Here is a 19,202-nt window from a genome sequence, read left to right on the forward strand (position 1 = left end):
ACAGACACCATAAAACTCTGTTCTGGAGCCTTGGCTGGCAGGAGACTGAGATAAGGGGAACCGCCCGGAGAGATTTATTTATTTATTTATTTTGCTTTTTGGGTCACACCCGGCGATGCACAGGGGTTATTCCTGGCTCTGCACTCAGGAATCACCTCTGGCAGTGCTCAGGGGACCATATGGGATGGTGGGAATCGAACCCGGGTCAGCCGCGTGCAAGGCAAACACCCTACCCGCTGTGCTATTGCTCCAGCCCCTCACCCGGGAAGATTTAGACCAGCTGGACATCATTGTAGTTTCCAGGCATCTTTTAATAATATTTTTTCTTTTGGGTCACACCCAGTGATGCACAGAGGTCACTCCTGGCTCTGCACTCAGAAATTACCCCTGGTGGTGCTCAGAGGACCATATGGGATGCCAAGTGTTTACAAAAGATGCCTGGAGGGGCTGGAGCGATAGCACAGCGGATAGGGTGTTTGCCTTGCACACGTCCAGCTGGGGTTCGATTCCCAGCATCCCATATGGTCCCCTGAGCACCGCCAGGCTCCGGAACAGTTTTATGGTCCTGAAAACCTCTAGGACTCTTGGGGCAGGACTTTGCGAATGAAATGTTCAGGCCAGGGGGGTAGGTGGCACGGGGCAACTGGCTTCCTTTCTCTCTGGCAAGGGGAAACCTTCTAGGCCCGACTGCTGATGATCTCAGGTTCCCCTCAGCCTAGACTCCAGGGTTGCCCTTTATCTTAGTTTCCCGGACAGCCTACACTCCAGGGCAGAATTTGATGTTCCTGGGAAGCTCCGGGAATGAGACAGCCTGGGGTGGAATGTAGGTCAGACTGATGGGGAGAGAGGGGTGGAATATCAGCAGAGAAAACTGTAGCCGCCTCTTCACTGGCTAGGGACACTGAGGCCTCCTCTGTCAGGAAGGCAAGTCTGGGTAAGGCCTGGCTAGGGCCTGGGTAAGCCCAGGTAAGGCCCGGTAAGGCCTGGGCAGGCTGGGTAGGACCTGACTTTTTTTTTTTTTTTTTAGTTTATTTTTAATTAGAGAGTCATCGTGAGGGTACAGTTACAGATCCATACATCTTTGTGCTCATGTTTCCCCCATACAAAGTTCGATAACCCATCCCTTCACCAGTGCCCATTCTCCACCAAGGGCCTGACTCTTCCTTGCGAGGAGCAGGGCTCACAACTCACTTTGAGTCCAAGATCTGCAGCTGTTCCCAGCTTTCTAGATTTCTAGATTTGCAGATTTCTAGAAAATGGCATTTCGCTGCTCCAGGCTGCTGCAGCTCTCCTCCGTGCTTCACCTCAGTCACCCGGGGCCCACACCGGCGTCAGAGGAACACCTGGTCTCTGCCTCCCTGCCTCCGTGTTGCATCTTACCATCATCATCATCATCATCATCCTATTGATCGTAGATTTTCTCGAGCGGTCTCAGTAACGTCTTCATTCGTCCTAGCCCTGAGATTTCAGAAGCCTCTCTTTACTAGTCCTTCCCAACAGTGCCGCATTGGAGGCTCTTTTCAGGGTCAGGGGAATGAGACCCAGCATTGTTACTGATTTTGGCATATGAATACGCCATGGGGAGTTTGCCAAGATCTCCCATGTGGGCAGAAAACTCTTGCCAGGTTCTCCCAGAGGAAGAACTAGGCTATAAGATAAATGGACGCGCGCTTCAGGAGCTTGGTTTTATTTATAGTCTCTGGATGTGGCTGTTGATGGGATTTTACACAGTGCGGCGGGGGGTGGGGGGTCCGTCGATTTCTGGTCTGGGTGTGACCACCTAGCTACTGGAAAATGGGGCAATCTTGGCAGAAGAGGCCCATTCCCGATCCAAGCAGGCTTAGAGATCTTGGCCCCCGGTCCCGCACACCTGGGTTCCTCTGCTGGTTCCTTCATGCGTGAGGCTCGTCCGAACGTGTGGAGAGTGGCCTTGAGCATGGCTGTGGCTGGGTTCTGGAGGTCTTTGGCTGTGGGGGCTCTGTTCAGGACAGGGAGGGAAACTCAACCCACCCTCTCCTAGGGTCCCCAGTGAAGACTACCAGGTGCGAGGGCAAGAGTCTCTGCACCTCGTATCTGCAGGAAATGTCTTTCCCGGCTGGCATAAAGCTCTTGGTGACTTTATGCAGGTGCGTTCTCTTCCCCGCTGCCTGTTCGTCTCGCTGCGGGGGGGCCTCTTATAAGTCAGTCACTTATACACCATTTAACTGTTGACAAGGTGGGACTGAAGTCTAAGTTCTGTCACTCAAAGATAGTCTGTGAGGAGAGAGAAGCAAAGACACTGGCACACGTGTGAACGCCAGTCCTTGTTCAATGAAGTGAAACCAAAAGTCTGGGAAGGCGGGAAGGTGCCTGCCCGCGGAACAGCCAAGCTGGGTCTCCTGGCCACAGCAGGGGCAGACAGCACGAGCCCAGGGCACTGCCCAGCAGGCTGTGGTCAGAGCAGCTGAATGCGGTCAGGGGCCAGGCATTCCTGCCGAGGACCTTGTCCAGCACGTGTGATCCCATGGGGCAGCTCGGAGGCCCCCCATGAATTAGCCCTGCCTGGCCCCTACAGCCGTGCCTTTGGCTGTATAGCGTCTCCTGAAGCTTCTGGCAGTCACTGGGCAGGAAGGGACATGGCCCGTGTGTGTATGTGGGGGTGGGAGACGGGGGTGCAGACCCCACGGGGCCCTCGTGCCCATCCCCAGCAGGTCCACCTGCATGCGGAACCATTCCGCAAGGCACTGCCCTCCCAAAGCCACATTACAGATTTTTTTGGTTTTGGAGCTACACCCGGTGGCTCAGGGCATCCTCCTCTCTCTGCTCAGGAATCACTCCTGGCAGTGCTTAGGGGACAATATGGGGTGCCAGGGATTGAACCCAGGTCAGCTGCGTGCAAGGTAAACACCCTCCCCGCTGTACCATCCTCCCACCCCCAAGTCATGTCACCCAAGCACCTGCCCCCCACCCTGTCATAGCCCCTCTCCTCGGTTCCCTATGGCTGTGTTTGGGGGAGGAGACGCCTTACCTGGCATAGCAGAGACCAGTGCAGCGCCCAGCGCTCTGAGCCGTCACCAGCCCCCTTTCCACACTTGATCAAGTGTCTCCCACATCGGCCTCTGGGCACTGTTTGCCCTCAGATCGGGGTGCTTCAGATGCTGACACCACCAGAGGTGAGACCAGAAGGAGTGACTGGGCGCCTGGCATGTCACATGCTTGAGTCACGCATGTGCACATAAACACCACGCTGAGCCACAAAACCATTTCCAACAGCCATGGGGAGCAGCAGAGGCGGCTGCGATTTGTCTCTGATCTTTGAAACCCGCTGCCCGCAACCTCTGCTGGACTCCAGGAATGGGCAGACCACCCCAGCTGACGCCTGGCTGCACACAGCCCGCACCACCCGCCCCAGACATGAGGCTCGTTCCTCTCTCTCCATGGGTCCCCCACAAGGTCCCTGCTCAGGCCCTGCCCTGCCCGTTCCTGCAACATGATGTTGTTGTATCGTGGGCATGGAGCACCGCACGGCACCTGCAGTGCTCCCTCAGTGATGCTCCATGCCCACATGGCGCCCACAGTGGTGCTCCTTCATTGGTGCTCCACGTCCACACAACACCTGTAGTCGTGCTCCCTCAGTGGTGCTCCACGTCCACCAGTGCCCACAGTGGTGCTCCCTTAGTGGTGCTCTGCACTCTAACGGCACCCACCCATAGACAGTGCCACTGGCCAAGGCGCACTATGAAACTCACTACCCTGTGAGCTTCCCTCAGCCCAGATGGCACCAGGGCCTATGCCACAGGAATCCAGAGGCAGCTCCAGAGTCTGGTTTTGAGTCAAAGAGGCTGCGCCCCACCACCAGCGTGCCTGAGGGGCCAGAGGGGAGACCTGGGTGGGACAGCCAGAGCCAAGGCCCAGGGCAGCAGCCTGTGGCCGTTGGGGCGGGCTTTGGACTTTGCTTCCTTCCTACCCTGAGGCCACCCTCCGCCTGTGCTTTGCAGACCTTGCCCAGGCCTGCCCCGCTTCCACTGTTCCCCCCCCATACACACCAAGTGGCCGTACTGTGCCACCATCTCCTGGCAGCTCTCCAAGAGATCGAGTCATATCACACTGAGCCTGCTGGCAGGAAACCTTCCTACCTGCGCTTTTTTTTTCTTTTTGGGTCACACCCAGTGATGCACAGGGGTTACTCCTGGCTCTGCACTCAGGAATTACTCCTGGCAGTGCTCAGGGGACCATGTGGGATGTGAACTTGGGTCAACCGTGTGCAAGGCAAGCACCCTACCTGCTGTGCTATCACTCCAGCCCCCTGGCCTGCGCTTTATTGATCATTATTATTATTATTATTATTATTATTATTATTATTATTATTATTACTTTGGTCTTGGGGCCACACCCGACGGTGCTCAGGGGTCACTCCTGGAGGTGGGGATCACGTTGGATGCAAGGTCGGTGCCCTCCCGCTCTACAATGGCTCGGGCCCCTGGGCTTCAGCTGAAAGCTGTCCTCAACATCTCTGCAGGCTGAGCACAGGGAGCAAGAGGACGGGGGCACCCAGGGACTCCCAGCCCACAGGATAATCGGGGGCCGTGGCCGTGGGATGGAGTCGCTGAACTCTGTGGACAGTGTGACCTCGAGCATCAGGGTCTGGAGGGCACTGGGCACCCAGCCGGCCCCGGGCCCCGCCTCTCACCAGCTGCTCCCCCAGCTCACACTGCAGAGGCTTACGATGATGCAGGTGGCAGCTGGGCCCAAACCCACTTCCCAGTCAAATGGCCCCACTTCACACGGGCAGAGAGGAAAGAGGGCCTTGAACAGAACCTTGGACACAACTCTGGTGCTTGGCTGGCCCCTGGGGGTGTTTCTTTTGAAGTGACTTCTCCTGTATACTGCCCCTGATGCTCAGGGACAAGCCCCCGAAGGCTGCACCCCAAGGCCAGGGCCCCATGTGCGGGGAGGGAACCAATGGGCCGGGTCAGCACCTCCTGTCCTCCTTGTGTGCAGGTCTGCCCTGACTTGCCTCCAGCTCTCGTCCATCCCTGCCCCCGGCCCGAATGGGGACTCAGAAGCAGGCTCTGCCCGCTCCCGGGCAGCCCTGCTGCGTGGCGCATCACCTCAGCACTGAGCGGCCCATCTGAGGCCAGAGGCTTGAGCACACGCAGCTGGAGAAGCACCCACATGCCCACCCCGTGCTAGCCACATGTGGGCATTCAGCGTGTGGCTGGAGCCAAAAGCACCCAGAAATGTGGGGTGTGGGGTCACTCAGGACCCTAGGCTGTGGGTGCCCAGGCCAGTGTGGGCTGAGAGTTGAGGGGCCCCGTCCCTTCAGATCAAGAGGTGGGGCTCACTGGGCGCTCAGGCACCGTAGGGAGGAACCCCACCGGGTGCGGAGGAGCGGGCACTCACCCCGTCTTCCTGCTTCTGCAGCCAGGGCCCCGAATCTGGTCCTGGGAGCCCCAGTGTGGCTCTCCATGGCCGCTCATAGCCTCCCCCAGGGCCAACATGGGGGTCTCCAGGAGCCTCATGGCTGAAAGCCCCCCGAGGGAGCAGTGGGGGAGCAAGGGCGGGGGGCTCCAGGCTGAGAAGCATGTTCAGGGGTCTCCCAACCCCTGTCCTGGATTGGCAGGGTCGGCCAGAGAGGGGGCAAGGCTGAGAGAGGGTGGACCCCAGAGGTGGGACCGACTGGTGACCCAGTTTCTCACCTTCCGGGCACCTTTGAGGTCTCCTGTGAGCTTGGAGATGAGCTTATAGTGGCTGGGGAGGACTCCTGTGAAAGTGCTCTGTGACTGAGTGATGTGTTGGTGCCAGAGCTGAAAGTAGCTGGGGGTCAAGGTGGTGAGTGTTTCAGCGGTCGTCAGTGACACGTGGGAACATGCACCGTTGTCCCAAAGCCCTACAGCTGACCAAACACATGCAGTTTGGGTCTGGGTAGTGCTTGGCTCCAAGAAGCGCCTGTGCCCCACCAGCTCCCCAACTTTGTACTGCCCTGGGGAGCCTCTTGGCCAGGCCCCTCCCGCACCATTTGCCCCATTTCCACAGCCTCCCTGAGCGTCGACCCTCCCACCCCACTGGATTCCAGAGCACCTACTTCCTCTTTCTGGGTCTCCACTTGCCTGGTGCCTGGGGCGGGGTAAGCAGCAGCTTTGGCCCTACCAGGGTTTTGCCGACAGGAAGGAATTCACTACCTGGAATGTGCTGGATCTGAGGCGGAAGCCAGGGTCTGAGGTGTTTGTGGTGGTCTGGAGCGCCCTGAGCAGAGGCTCCAGTGACCGCCCCCCTGGGAAATGTCCTGCTTTGGTGGGACAGGGGACACAGCCATTGTTTGGCACACCGGAATCCCAGGGTGTGTGCGGAGCCGCAGGCTCGGTTCCTGGCGGGAGGTGGGGCGGTGCCTCTCCCACGCCCTTCCTTCCTCCTCAGGTCACAGGGCCTGGTCGAAGCCCAAGAACTTCCGACAGGGTCTGCCCAGCCGGCCACGCTCCACAGTGGCGGTGCTGGGGCCCAGAGGCCCCGTGTCCCGCCTGGACCATTCCTCGTGGTTCAGCCACGGTCACTGGTCACAGCTGTGCAGATGTGCCCAACCACATGTGCACATCTGCTGCCCCAAGGAGGGGTCGGCTACCTCTAGGGGCGCCTCGAAGCTGTGCTCAGGGTGGTGGTGAGGGTCCAGTCCCCACCCCCCAGCCCCTGCGTGATTTTCTGTCCCTGGAAATGATGTGGCTCATGTGAAGTGGGGAGAAGACAGTCACTTTCTCCCAATCCACCTCTGCCACCTGGGACCCAGGGTTCTTGGGTTCTTGTATCGCTCGCAGAAAGGAATTTCAGGAGTAGATAAGCAGTGAAGTAAATAGATTTTATTTGGAGGGTTTTTGAAGGTGTGGAGGGAGAGAGAGAGCGAGAGAAAGAGAGACAGAAACAGAGACAGAGACAGACAGAGAGTGCTCAGAGTAATGCGCCGGCTTCTCCAAGGGCAGAGAGAGCCCCTTAGACACATCCCAGCACTAGACAGGAAAGCATGAAAGTTCACATTTCAAGAGGGGAGATGCGGGCAACACATGTGCTCAGGCACTACATGTGTTCACCCACGTGGGTGTAAGCAGCACATGGGCTCGGACAGCATATGCACGCTCTTCCTTTGTTCAAGGTGGCTTTTATAGGCTCTTCCTCGTATTGTCTTGATCCAGAATGTTCTGGAGTCTTCTGAAGTCTTCTCAGGGCTGAATTATTAAATTAATCGGATTAAGGGAGAGGTCGGAGGGTTTGAGGAACTTCCTGGACTGGGGTCCAATATCCTCAGGGTCGGCTGCTGAAGGTCTTATCAGGTCTCTGTTTTCCGTATCCACAGGCCTTAGAATTTTCCTCCCAGAAGTTCTGTTGACCTGAGTTTCATTGCCGAGGGCCTTTCCCTGTCTACTTGCCTACATCACCTGCATCCTGGGGGCGCCTCCCCCGCCCCCTGCTTCTCTGCTAAATTTGGGTCATCTTGTCAAGGTAATCCCTGGTGTTGGAGCCCTCAGTGAACCTGGTGGTGGTCGCCAGGGGCCGTGCCCCTCTGCTCAGCTGCCAGGGTGTGTCCTTTTCCATGAGCTCCGTGCAGGCCTTCCTTCTGTGTCCCATGCCCCGTGGACTCATCTTCCCTTCCCATGGCTCCAGAAGCGTGAGACCCCAACTTCATCATTCCTTTTCCTGTCTGGCTCCTGCGAGCCCCAAGAGTCCGTGAGAATTTAAGGTGCATTTGTGCATTTCTGAAAACGGTGCCGTGGGGTTTTGAGGGAAATGGCTGTGAGTCCTTCATCCCTTGGAAGACCTTGCCATCCGGGGAACCAGAGCCAGGACAGCAGGAGGGCACTTGCCTGGCACACGGCTGATCAGCTCAATCCCGAGAACCGAATATGGTCTCCCAAGTCCACTGGGGTTGATCCCTGAGCACTGACGCTCTGGCCCCAAAACAAAGAGAAAAAGGCTTTGCCTTCCTCAAGGGTTAAAGTCTCCTTGTGACTGTGGGGCGGGAATATCACTTCGTTTCCTCCTTTCCCAAGGGGCGCAGGTTTCAGTGACTTTCCCTCTGGTGTACGAAGGCAGAACACTTCCCCCCAGCTGGCATGGGGCCGCCCTGTCAGGGGAGCCTGGCACAGCCTCTGCCCGCCCTCGCAGGTGGGATGCAGGTGTGAAGGCTATTTATGCTTCTTTTAAGTGAGAGTGTTTCTGGGAGAGGCTGTTGACTGCACAAATCTGGGTCACTCTTCCAGGGCCTGGGCAGCGGGCAGCGCCGCGTGGGGGGAGGGGAGAAGTCTGTCTGTGCCAGCCTCTGGCAGAGGGTCTCGGCATACGGCTGGGCCTTCACTCCCCCTGCTCTCGGCTCTGGGAATCATCAGGCCTGACCCAGCGCCCCTCTCTCCATTCCAGGGCCGCCTGGGGGCATCTGTCCCCGGCCCCCAGCACGTTTCTATGGACTAGTGGGAACTGGGGAATCAAAGCTCCCCCATTCCAAGCCCACCTGGCCCCGCCAGAGGGCTCCAAAGGCCCTCCCCCTCCTCCCCCATCTTCTTCCTTCCCTTCCCCAACCTTGCCCACCTCTAGAAAGTCCTCTCCATCCTGGACCGCCTGTGTCCCTGCTGTCCCCGGGGGCCCTGGAGGACCACCCAAGTGAGCAGGTGTTGGGCTGCTTGGGGGGAGCAGGCCACACCCCTTCTGCTGAGTGGGCGGGGCTGGTGGAGGAGGGGCTGAGGCTGGGGTGATGGCCAGGGACAGCTCAGTCATGGAGCAGCTGGTCCTGGTGCTGGGCGCTCTGTTGCTGGTGGCCGAGGTGGCCGCAGGCGCCAACCTGAGCTGCTACCAGTGCTTCAAGGCGACGGAGTTGGAGCTGTGTGTACCAACCCAGTGCGGGCCTGAGGACACCATCTGTCTCTCTCTCATTGTCCTCATCTGGACTGTGAGTCGTGCCCACCTGTTCCAGGGTGGGGGGGCCGTGACTGGGGAGCGGGGAGCAACCCCCACCTCCTCCTGATGTACCTGACGCCAGGGGCTGCCACCTGGCAGGAAATGAGCCCCAGTTTCTGCTTCAGTTTCCCGTGGTCTGGGTGGGGCCCAAAGCCAGCTGTATAGGGGAGTTGCTGGGGGAGGGCGGGGGGGCATGGGGCATCCTGCTGTGTGAGAGAGGCAAAGATTGCAGGGGACGGACTTTATGTGGGGGGAATGTGCCAGAAGCTCTGCTCCCCAAGGGGGACCTGGCACAACCCCCAGCTGCCCAGGACGAGGGAGCCAATGGCTCTGGGCCTGCTCAGACACCAGTGCCCACCGCCTGCCCACAGAGACCCAGAGGGCCCCAGGAGTGCCCCGTGTGGGCTCCTCCGCCCGAGAGCTACTCCCTGCGCCCGCACCCGTGCCAGCCTGCTCCTCCTGGCACTCGATGAGTTTCCAGGAGACTGTGACCCCAGGCAGCATCGCGGCTCCCACCCAGACCCCAAAGCTGTGTGCCCATGAGGGTGGGAACATTGGAGCTCTCGGTTACCCCCCATCCTCCGCCCCCGGGATGGCCCAGGGCTCAGGGCTCCCCTCTCCTCCCGCACCCACCGTCCCGTGACCCCACTCAGCAGACCCATGGCTGCAGCCTGGTGTGAAGTGAAGAATAGAGTGTGATGTGCCAGCAACCAGCCGGAACAGGGCCCAGGGCGAGGTGGAAAGCCAGTAGGAAACGGGCAGGCCTGCCCAAGGCAGGGAGGGGGTCAGCCAGCACCACCTGGCCTCTCTATGCCCACCTACCCTTTTCACACCATTGGCATCAGGGCCCCATCTTTGGTCCCCCTAGGCAGCGCCTGGCCAGAGGGGGAGGAGAGCATGTCTGGGGTCCCCGCGGGGCCAGCTCTGGCTCTGAGCCTCTCTCCCCGGCCCTCACTGCCTGCAGGAGGAACCCCAGCCCTGTCCCCCAGGGAGCCCCAGACTGCAGCCTCACTTCCTCTCCACACAGTGCAGAGTGAGAGACTCCACTCAGTGAGGCCTGTGCGCCCAAGTGTACCATCAGCGACTCCGGCAAGTACCGCGTGGCCATCAACCCCTGCACCACCAGCACCATCTTCTGCCAGTGCTGCTCCCAGAGCCTGTGCAACCAGACATCCCCCGCACAGCACTGGGCCTGTGCCCCACACCTGCTGCTGCTGGCCCTGGGCCTCGGGCTCCACTGGCCCCTGCTGTGACGCCACACAGGTTCAAGCTTGTCTCAGAGTCTTGTCCTCACCACACCCACCCGGGACGACGATGTCCCAGGACGTCCCCTACGCGCTGGTCACCTCGGAGAGTGTCCGACCCTGAGCCCATGGTGCAGAGTGGTGCTGGGGCACCAGCAGGCTCGCCAGCCCCCACCCACGGGCTAAGGCCTGGGCTCAGCCCCGGAACAAGACGGCCGGGATGGACAAGCCCCTTCTCGAGTGGCAGCGTTGGAACAGACAGGCCAGGGCCAGCCTCAGGGCCCAGAGTGGCTGAGCCGCCCTGAGCATCAGGACCACTACCTGCACCTGCATACGGGCACCTGGCTGTCACCACTTTCAGAGTCAATAACGCTCCCCCTCCACTTGCTCCTGCTCACCCCCACCAGCGCCCAGGGACCGGGCAAACAGGGACAACCCCCTTCCCCCCTCCCCGCAGCCATGGCTTGGGAAAGTAATAAAATGAACTACAAACTAGCCTTAAGCTGCTGAAAGCATTTTGCTGCCAGGAGCCACCTTGTGGACATAGGAACTAGAACCAGAGAAAACCTTTACCTGGTGCCAGTGCAGACCAGAGAGGCCGGACCCCCCCTCCAAGAGAAGCCCCAGCAGAACAAAGGCCGGGGGTTAGTCCCGGCTCTGCACTCAAGGCTTGGGGACCATATGGGATGTTGGCAGACGCCCTCCCCGCTGTGCTATCGCTCCTTGCATGAAGGAAGTGTGCGCATGTGCTGCTATGCCATGTGCCACTACATCAGCTTTCTTAGCTGTGCCCAGCTGCAACATGCCAGGCTCCACACTGTAGAAGCCCGTGCTCTCCCTGGAGCAGCTTTCTCTCCTCTCTCCCTCCCTCTCTCCCTCTCTCCACCCCCCTCCTCAGAACTGTCAAATGAATCTTTTTAATTCGCTGCTCCTTTCCTACTGAAATTATTTTCTGAGAGGCAAAGGTGATGGACCCGAAGGCCTGGGGAAGGCCTAGGAAAGACTTTCCTGCACAGAGCAAGTTTCCCAGCTGACTCCCAGCCCCAGGTGTCAGGGGAGCAGAGGTGGAGAGAGAGAGAATGGGGCAGGTCCCGGAAGTCACCCCAGGGACCACCACCTGCATCACTGTTTTCAAACATGAAGTCATTTCCCTGCAGTTAGATGAGCTGAGGTCTGCGCCCCCAGCAGCCGCCAGGTTGTTGGTTTCTCGTTCACCTGTTCTGGACACTTCTTGGATATCTCAGATTGTTGCTGGGGGAGATCCCTGGTGACATGGGCAACAAAAGAGGAAATCTAACACCTTGGGGCTGGAGAGATAGTGCAGGGCAGGGCAGGGCCCACCGGGATCCCTGAGTGCTCTCTCCAGCTCCGAACCCAGGAGCTGGGATGCCCAGGACATTCAGGACTAACAAGGTCAGCTGTGAGCCCCTACATGGCACAGACTTCACATCCGCCAGCCCCCAAGCAGCTGTCAAACCCTATCTGGGGCCCCTTGTTCTGCCCAGTGTGGGGAATGATCCCCACCACACTAGTTCTCGGGGAGCCTGGGCTCAGGCTGGAGGGAGGACTCACTCTTGGCAGGAAAGGATCATGGCCTCCCAGTAAAGAATGTCAGGAGGACACAACAGTGAAGTAGAACAGGCTTCGTGGGAGATAAAGGGGGTGAGGAGAGGTGAGGTGAGATAGGTGGGGCAAAGGAGGTAGGGGGGACACGGGGAGGGAGCACTCGGAGAGGAGGGAGCACCAGGAGGGGAAGCACGCTTCCCAGCACAGAGGGCCCGGTGCATGTGGGCACTGCAGTGGACAGAGAGCCCATGCGGATTTGGGGGCTACTTCAGGGTAGCACCTGTGCCCCCTTTTCTTCATGCTGGCTTTGTATATGCTTCTCCCAAATCGCCTCACCACCATACCAATTCATTGCCAGACTGGTTGAAAAGGGGAAGTTTGGGGCAGTTGGTGGCATATTTTGTTTTAGTTTGTTAGGGGGACACACGCTTGAAGGACGATTATGCTTGAATAGATGTGGCTCACTGCCGGCAGTTTCTATCTTCATCGTCTACACACCAACATCCAACTACAATGAAGAAGAAATTGAGAAGTTCTACATGGAGCTGGAGAAGTTCTATAAAGAAGACCACACCTTCTACAAGATCATTGTTGGTGATTTTAATGCCAAAATAGGACTGAGAAGGTCACCCAAAGAACTCCACATTGGGTCCCAAGGCCCAGAATGGAATGAACAGGATGAGAGACTGTCATCATGTTGACCAAGACCATCCATAGTAACTCACAGTTCCAGAAGGCCGAATCTAAATGTTGGACATGGGAGTCTCCCGGTGGATAGTTCCATAACAAAATTGACCACATTATATTCAATTGATGGTTTTGCCTGACTGATGTCGCCGCTGTTGTACCAAAATTCCAAACGGGATCGGACCACTGTCTCCTTCATGCAAAATTCTACTTCACAGAGTGGGGAGAAAGGTCTGAAAAGTTTAAGTTTAAGAAGGGAACTCCCAGAAAGACCACCAACTGGCACTCTTTGGCACTATTGCGGCAACGTGGGAAGATGCCGTCGTTGACAACATTGACGAGGAATATGATCAACTGGTTCAGCATCTCCATGATTGCACGAAAAATGCTGAGAGTGGGAAAGCCACAAACAGACACCTGTCTTCGGAAACTCTCGAGCTCATTCATCAACATGGTTTGGCACGAGCCTCAGGCAATCACAAGCTAACGTCCGAGTTCGCAAAGCTGTTCAGAGAAGCAATAAAGGAAGATCTCAAAGAGAGAAGAGCAGTGTTGGCCGATGCGGCAGAAGCTAGGAAAAGTATTTGCAATGCTTGCCTGTCCTTCACCAATTACAAGACCAAGATGACTGCCCTCCGATGTCCTGATGGATCTATCACATCTTCCAGAAGGGCAATGGAGAGGATTATTCACGACTTCTACTCAGATCTCTTCGACAGCCATGTCCACCTGCCCACATACCAAATTCCGCAGGATGGATATGTTGTTCCCAACGTCCTCCCTTCCGAAATCCGACTTGCCATTTCATCGGTAAAGATGTGTACAGCACCCGGTCCAGACAAGGTCACCCCCAAACACCTGAATAATCTGTTGCCAGTACTCATCAATACACTGGCTCGGCTCTTCACACACTACCTGTCCGAATGCAAGGTTCCGTCCCAGTGGAAAACCAGCAGGACCATTCTGTTGTACAAGAAGGGAGACATACACGACATCGGCAACTATTGTCCAATCTGCCTGTTATCTGTCATCTCTAAGTTGTTCACTTGAGTCATCCTGAATAGAATAGGAAGAACACTAGACGAAGGGCAACCATGTGAACAAGCCGGTTCCAAAAAGTATTCAGCACAATCGATCATATCCACACAGTGACCAAACTCATTGAAGTTTCGTGAGAGTTCAAGATGCCGCTCTGTCTAACGTTTATCTATTTAAAGAAGGCCTTCGATTCTGCTGAGACTGAAGCAGTCATCAAAGCCCTAGTCAAACAGGGCATTCAAACTTAATACATCAAGATCCTCCACAAGCTGTATTAGGGATTTACCACCAGGATCTCACCATTCTACAAGGAAGTGATCATTGATGTAAAGAGAGGGGTTCGGTAGGGCGATACCATTTCACGGAAACTCTTCAGTACCACCCTCAAGAACGTCATGCGACAGCTGAAATGGGAAGGAATGAGAGTGAAGATAGACGGTTGGCAACTACACCACCTCTGCTTCGCTGATGACATCGTTCTTATAACACCAAACATTAGTCAAGCAGCACAAATGCTGGCTGACTTCGACCGAGAGTGTGGAAAGGTCGGACTGCAGCTGAATCTCAGCAAAACAATGTTTGTGAAAAACAAACTAGTCCCTGGCGTTCCATTTGCTCTCAATGGAATGAACATCTCCGAGTGCAGCAGCTATCTGTACCTGGGTTGAGAAATCAACATGAGGAATGACTTGGCTCCAGAACTGCGCAGAAGGAAGAGAGCAGCGTGGAACGCCTTCAAGAGCGTCGAAGAAGTGGTTAAGAGGACGAAGAACCTCCGGCTCAGGGCACATCTTTTCGACTCCACTGTTTTTCCTGCACTAACATACACCTCAGAGACCTGGGCCCTACGAAAACAGGATGAGAAAGCTATTTGGGTATCCCAAAGAGGAATCGAAAGAACCATGCTAGGAGTATCACATTTCACTCAATGGAGAGAAGGAATTTGGAGTTCCGACCTCCATCGAAGGTCAAGAATCAGGGACGCTGTCTCATTTGCCAAGGGGTCAAAAATCAGATGGGCCGGATACGTAATGCAATTTAGAGACGACCACTGTACTAGAGATGTTACCGACTGGATTCCACGGGAAGTCAAAAGACCATGTGGCCACCCACCAACGAGATGGTCAGACTTCTTCATCAAAACCCTGAATGAACGATTTGAGGCTCTTCCTTTTCCTGGAGCAAGCAGATATTATTGGGCTGCACTAGCACACAACAGGGACAAATGGAGACGTTACTGGCACCCGCTTGAGCAAATCGAAGATCAACGGGATGACAAGTGATACAAGGGGGGCACACCCAGCGGTGCTCTGAATTCAGGGATCACCTACGGGTGCCAGGGATGGAACCCAGTCAGTGTGCAAGGTAAGTGCCCAGGTAGGTACCCCCCAGGATGATCTTCAGATACTCTCCCTGGGCTCTGCTTTAGTGGGAAGCCTCTCCTTGCATGTCCACCCCTTTTCAGGGTGTCCACCCACTCTCCAGGGCCTCTGCCTCCCCTCCTCCCACCCCTTCTCCTGGGGCCCCTCCCCTCAGCCTCCTGTGCTGTCCTGGAACCCTGCATCTTCATAGCTTTCTGGGCTCCAGAGAAGGGTCCTTCGTGTCATAGTGTTGTGACGCGTGTTTGACTAATGAAGCACACAGAGACCATCCCTGGGGGGACCCAGGGGTCTTTATCACAGCGGCTTATCGGAGCAATGGGTCCAGGCTCAGCGAGCTTCTGAAAACTTCAACAACCTCAGGGGTCCAAGAGCCTGTATTTCGGGTACTGCTGCACTCAGCATCACTTTTCTTCCTGTCGAGCATCACAGGGGTGGCTGGTCACCATAGCTACAGGAAGTTTCCTAAAATCAGCATTTTCAAAACTTGAAATAGGGAAGTTTATCTTAGGTGCACACAGGGTGGGCGTCTTTTAAAACTTTCCAACCAAAAATCATCTCTTTAGAGTACATGCTATAAGTCAAGTATAAAACCAAAAATACAGATAATGAATTTCCACCATAATCAAAGGCCTCCATGCCTTCAGTTGGTTCAGTCTCTTCTCCTAAAGTCACACATTCCCGGGGCCGCCCTGACTGCAACAAGATGATGCCTTTCCAACGCTGTGTTCACTGGGCTGCAGAAATGGGCACTTGCTTGCTCCTAGGTGACTGGCTTCCATCCCTAGCCACTGGGTGGACCCTGAGCCCAGAGCCCAGAGCCAGGAGTAAGCCCTGAGCATCTCTGGGTGTGGCCCCAAAACAAAACAAATAAAAACAAAAATAAATGAATCCTGCAATTTCATACTTTGTTTTGTTTTATTTATTTATTTATTTATTTTTGGTCACACCCGGCGATGCTCAGGGGTTACTACTGGCTCATGTACTCAGGAATTCTTCCTGGCAGTGCTGGGAATTGAACCCGGGTTGGCCATGTGCAAGGCAAATGCCCTACCCGCTGTGCTATTGCTCCAGCCTCTCACGTTTCATTTTAAACTACTGATTTCTCAGTGGTTACAATACCATGTCGATTTGGAGGGACAAATGTCCCCATTATTATTTTTGGGGGGGATCACACCCAGAGATGCACAGGGGTTACTCCTGACTCTGCCTTCAGGAATTACCCCTGGCAGTGTTCAGGGGACCATATGGGATGCTGGGATTTGAACCCAGCAAACACCTTACCCGCTGTGCTATTGCTCCAGCCCCGCCCCCATTATTTTTAATACTTCTTTGTCATTTCCTCTGTCTTTGTCTATAAGTGACCCCACTCGGGGTTGGTAGAATTTTTCTCTAAAGGGCCAAATAATAAATGTGGGAATGAAGAGATGAGCCGCATAACAAGCAATGACAACGCCAGGACAGGTGGCAGAACTGAGAAAAATCCTGGAACTGAAACAGTTTCGATTTTCCAGAAATGAAACAATGGGAAACTAGCCAAGACCCCATTTACAAAGTCCTTGACCCAGCAGGTGGGTTCCATCACTCACCATGTGCCAGATCAACAATGAATAGTGCCAGAAATTGTCTTTTGTTAACCACCAAGAATGCGTAGCTTGGGGCCAGAGCAATGGTACAGTGGATAGGGCATTTGCCCTGCACATGGCTGACCCGGGTTTGATTCCCCGCGTTCCATATGGTCCCCCGAGCACCGTCAGGAGTAATTCCTAAGTGTGTGCAGAGCCACGAATAACCCCTGAGCATCGCTGGGTGTGACCCAGAAAGCCAAAAAAAAAAAAAAAAGAATGAGTAGCTTATGTAGCCACATGCTATATAATGCCCTCTGAAACTAGAGTCAGGGTCCTTGTCTTGGAGCCGCTGTGTCAGTGTGGACTTGACCCTAGCTCAAGCTAACAATAAAATCCCTTGCTTTTGTACCGCAAGAGTGGCCCCTCTTCCTTATTTCAAGACCTGGTATAACGTTTGGTATAATAGTAAGTGGCCGAGTACGCTCGGCCTCACTGTTGCCTCACTGGCCGAGGCAAAAATTCCCCTTCTGTAATGGGGGGCCGGCGCTGGGGGTCAGTCTGCCCGCGGCTGTGCCTTGCAGATCTTCTTATGATCTACAAGTCCTGGCACCTTCCTTTGGGGTTTGTGCTTGATTAGATGACCTCCGTCCACGTGGGGATTACAGGTGACAATCCTCACAGCGCCCTCCACGGAGAGCTGAAGGTCGAGCCAGCTCCCACCGGCAGTCAGCACAGCTGCATCACCTCCTGCCCGTCTGAGCTGTGGCTCACTTTGTCCATCGCCAGTTGGCCTCCTTCCCCGAGGGCCCCTCCGTGCCCAGCGTGTCCAGGTCATTGCACATCTCCGCTACAACCTCGTTAGGAGCCCATCACTCGGTCTGGCTGATGGGCCTCACGATGTGGTCTAGGGCCTTCCAGCCAGCTCTGGACTAGGCATTCCGTGTCACAGAATGAACCTCCGTCCCCAGCCTCGCCCCTCCCCTCCGCTCCTTCTGCCTCCCCTTCCCTCACACCCCAGGAGGCTGGTGAAGTCCCGAGGGCATCCCTGCGCACTCCAGCCTGGTGTCACACAGACAGTGGTTTTGTCACACGACCCAGCTGGCTGGGTTGCAGAGGAGGGAGGTCCAGCAACCTCTGAGGGGCTCACCTGTCCTGGGGCCCCCAGGCTGCTCTGTGGGGCGGGGGGTGCCTTGGAGCAAACAGGGAGGTGACTTGGCCAGATCCAGAGGCATCCGCAGCTTCGGGATCTGCTCTCGCCCTCTGCTGCCTAGAGGAGCATACAGGGCTGTAGACAGGCCCTGGGTTCCACTCCAGCAGGGAAAGGTCCCTGGGCATGGGCCTGCTGTTCCCAAGCAGGGCACCAGAGAGCGCTCCCACCCTGGCGCCAAGGGCCCACACTTGGCTCCTTCCCCAGTGGGCGTGACCTCCGCTCCTGGTTGGCGGCCAGTGTGCCCTGCACACCCAAGCTCCGCCCGCGTGACACGTGAGGGTCCACATCGACCTGCAGGCTTTGCCCCGAGCTGGCATGTGGTGCCGCCCCGTACCCATGAACCCACAGGACTAGAGCCTGGGGTTCTGGCGCTGATGGCAGCGGCAGGCATGAGTGCCAGGGGCCGCGGACCATATCAGGACACCTGGCACCAATGCAGATAACCCCGGGGAGAGGCTGGGACCCAACCTGGTTCCCTGCAGGCAAACGCCACATGTGTGCCGCCATGCACACACCACAGGCATGCAGTCATGTATGTGCACACGGCACACGTGCTCACACATAGACTAACATGTGCACACCACATGTATACACATACCACACACACTTCAGACAGACCTCACATACATATCCCCCACATATGCACAACACACATGTACAGCCTCACTCATGTACACACCACACATCCATGCACATTCACACACACCTCACTCACCACACACACACACACAGAACACACTCCCTTGTGCATGCCATGTGCATGTATGTAGCACACACACAGGCATGTGCACAACGTTGCACTGTAGACCAAGGGCCGAAATAAGCACAGAGGAGGGTGGACACAGACGTGGAACATCAGCAGCACTATAGCAGTGGAATGTTCTAGAACATAGGGGAGCATCAGTCACCTTGCTAAGTGCCTGTGGGCTTAGCTTGCCTCTCAGAGGCAGGCAGTTTATTCTGCATCACTAGAGAATAGCTGTGTGCTGGGGAAGAGAACTTTCAAAATGGCAACGAGGGCCAGAGCGGGAGAGCAGCAGGGAGGGTGCTGGCCTTGTACGTGGCAGACCTGGGTTCCAACCCCAGCACCCCACAGGGTCCCCTAAGCACCTTCAGGAGTGATCCCTGAGCACAGAGCCAGGAGTCAGGCCTGAGCATTGCTAGGTGTGGCCCCCAGACAGTAATTCACTGCACTGTGACCCAGAACTGACAGAGCCAGGAGCTGGGGCTGGAGAGTCGAGAGGGAGAGGGAGGCAGGCGCGGCGCAGGCCCAAGTTCCAGCCTTTTCACCACAGCCCTCCACAAAGCCGGGTGCAGTTTGGAGGCTCCCAAGCCCAAGCACTGCGGGGTGGGGGTGGGGCAGCAGCACCTCCCCAGTCTAAGCTGGCTGGCCATCATGGGGAGGGGCCACTCAGGGGCCCTGTGCAGAAAATAAAGAACAGAGACGGGTAAGATGTCCACAGGCGTTAGACACAACCAAAGGACATGCCTACAAAAAGTCACAGCCCATAGGGCAGATGGCAGGAATTGTCAGCACCAAGTGACACAGTGACCTCTGGGGGGTGAAGCCAAGGCGAGGAGGGGCCCATGGGCA

At 56.3% G+C, this 19,202-nt stretch overlaps 1 protein-coding gene across 1 annotated transcript; it reads left to right on the forward strand.

The window, feature by feature from the left end:
- The first annotated feature begins 8,713 nt into the window (after window positions 1–8,713).
- Window positions 8,714–10,169, forward strand: LY6L (lymphocyte antigen 6 family member L). The gene is made up of 2 exons (XM_004618690.1): window positions 8,714–8,908; window positions 9,987–10,169. Exons 1-2 carry the CDS (start codon window positions 8,714–8,716, stop codon window positions 10,167–10,169), a joined length of 378 nt encoding a protein of 125 aa, XP_004618747.1.
- The last annotated feature ends 9,033 nt before the right edge of the window (window positions 10,170–19,202 follow it).

This window comes from Sorex araneus, chromosome 2, assembly GCF_027595985.1.
Source record: "Sorex araneus isolate mSorAra2 chromosome 2, mSorAra2.pri, whole genome shotgun sequence".
Taxonomy (NCBI): Eukaryota; Metazoa; Chordata; class Mammalia; order Eulipotyphla; family Soricidae; genus Sorex; species Sorex araneus.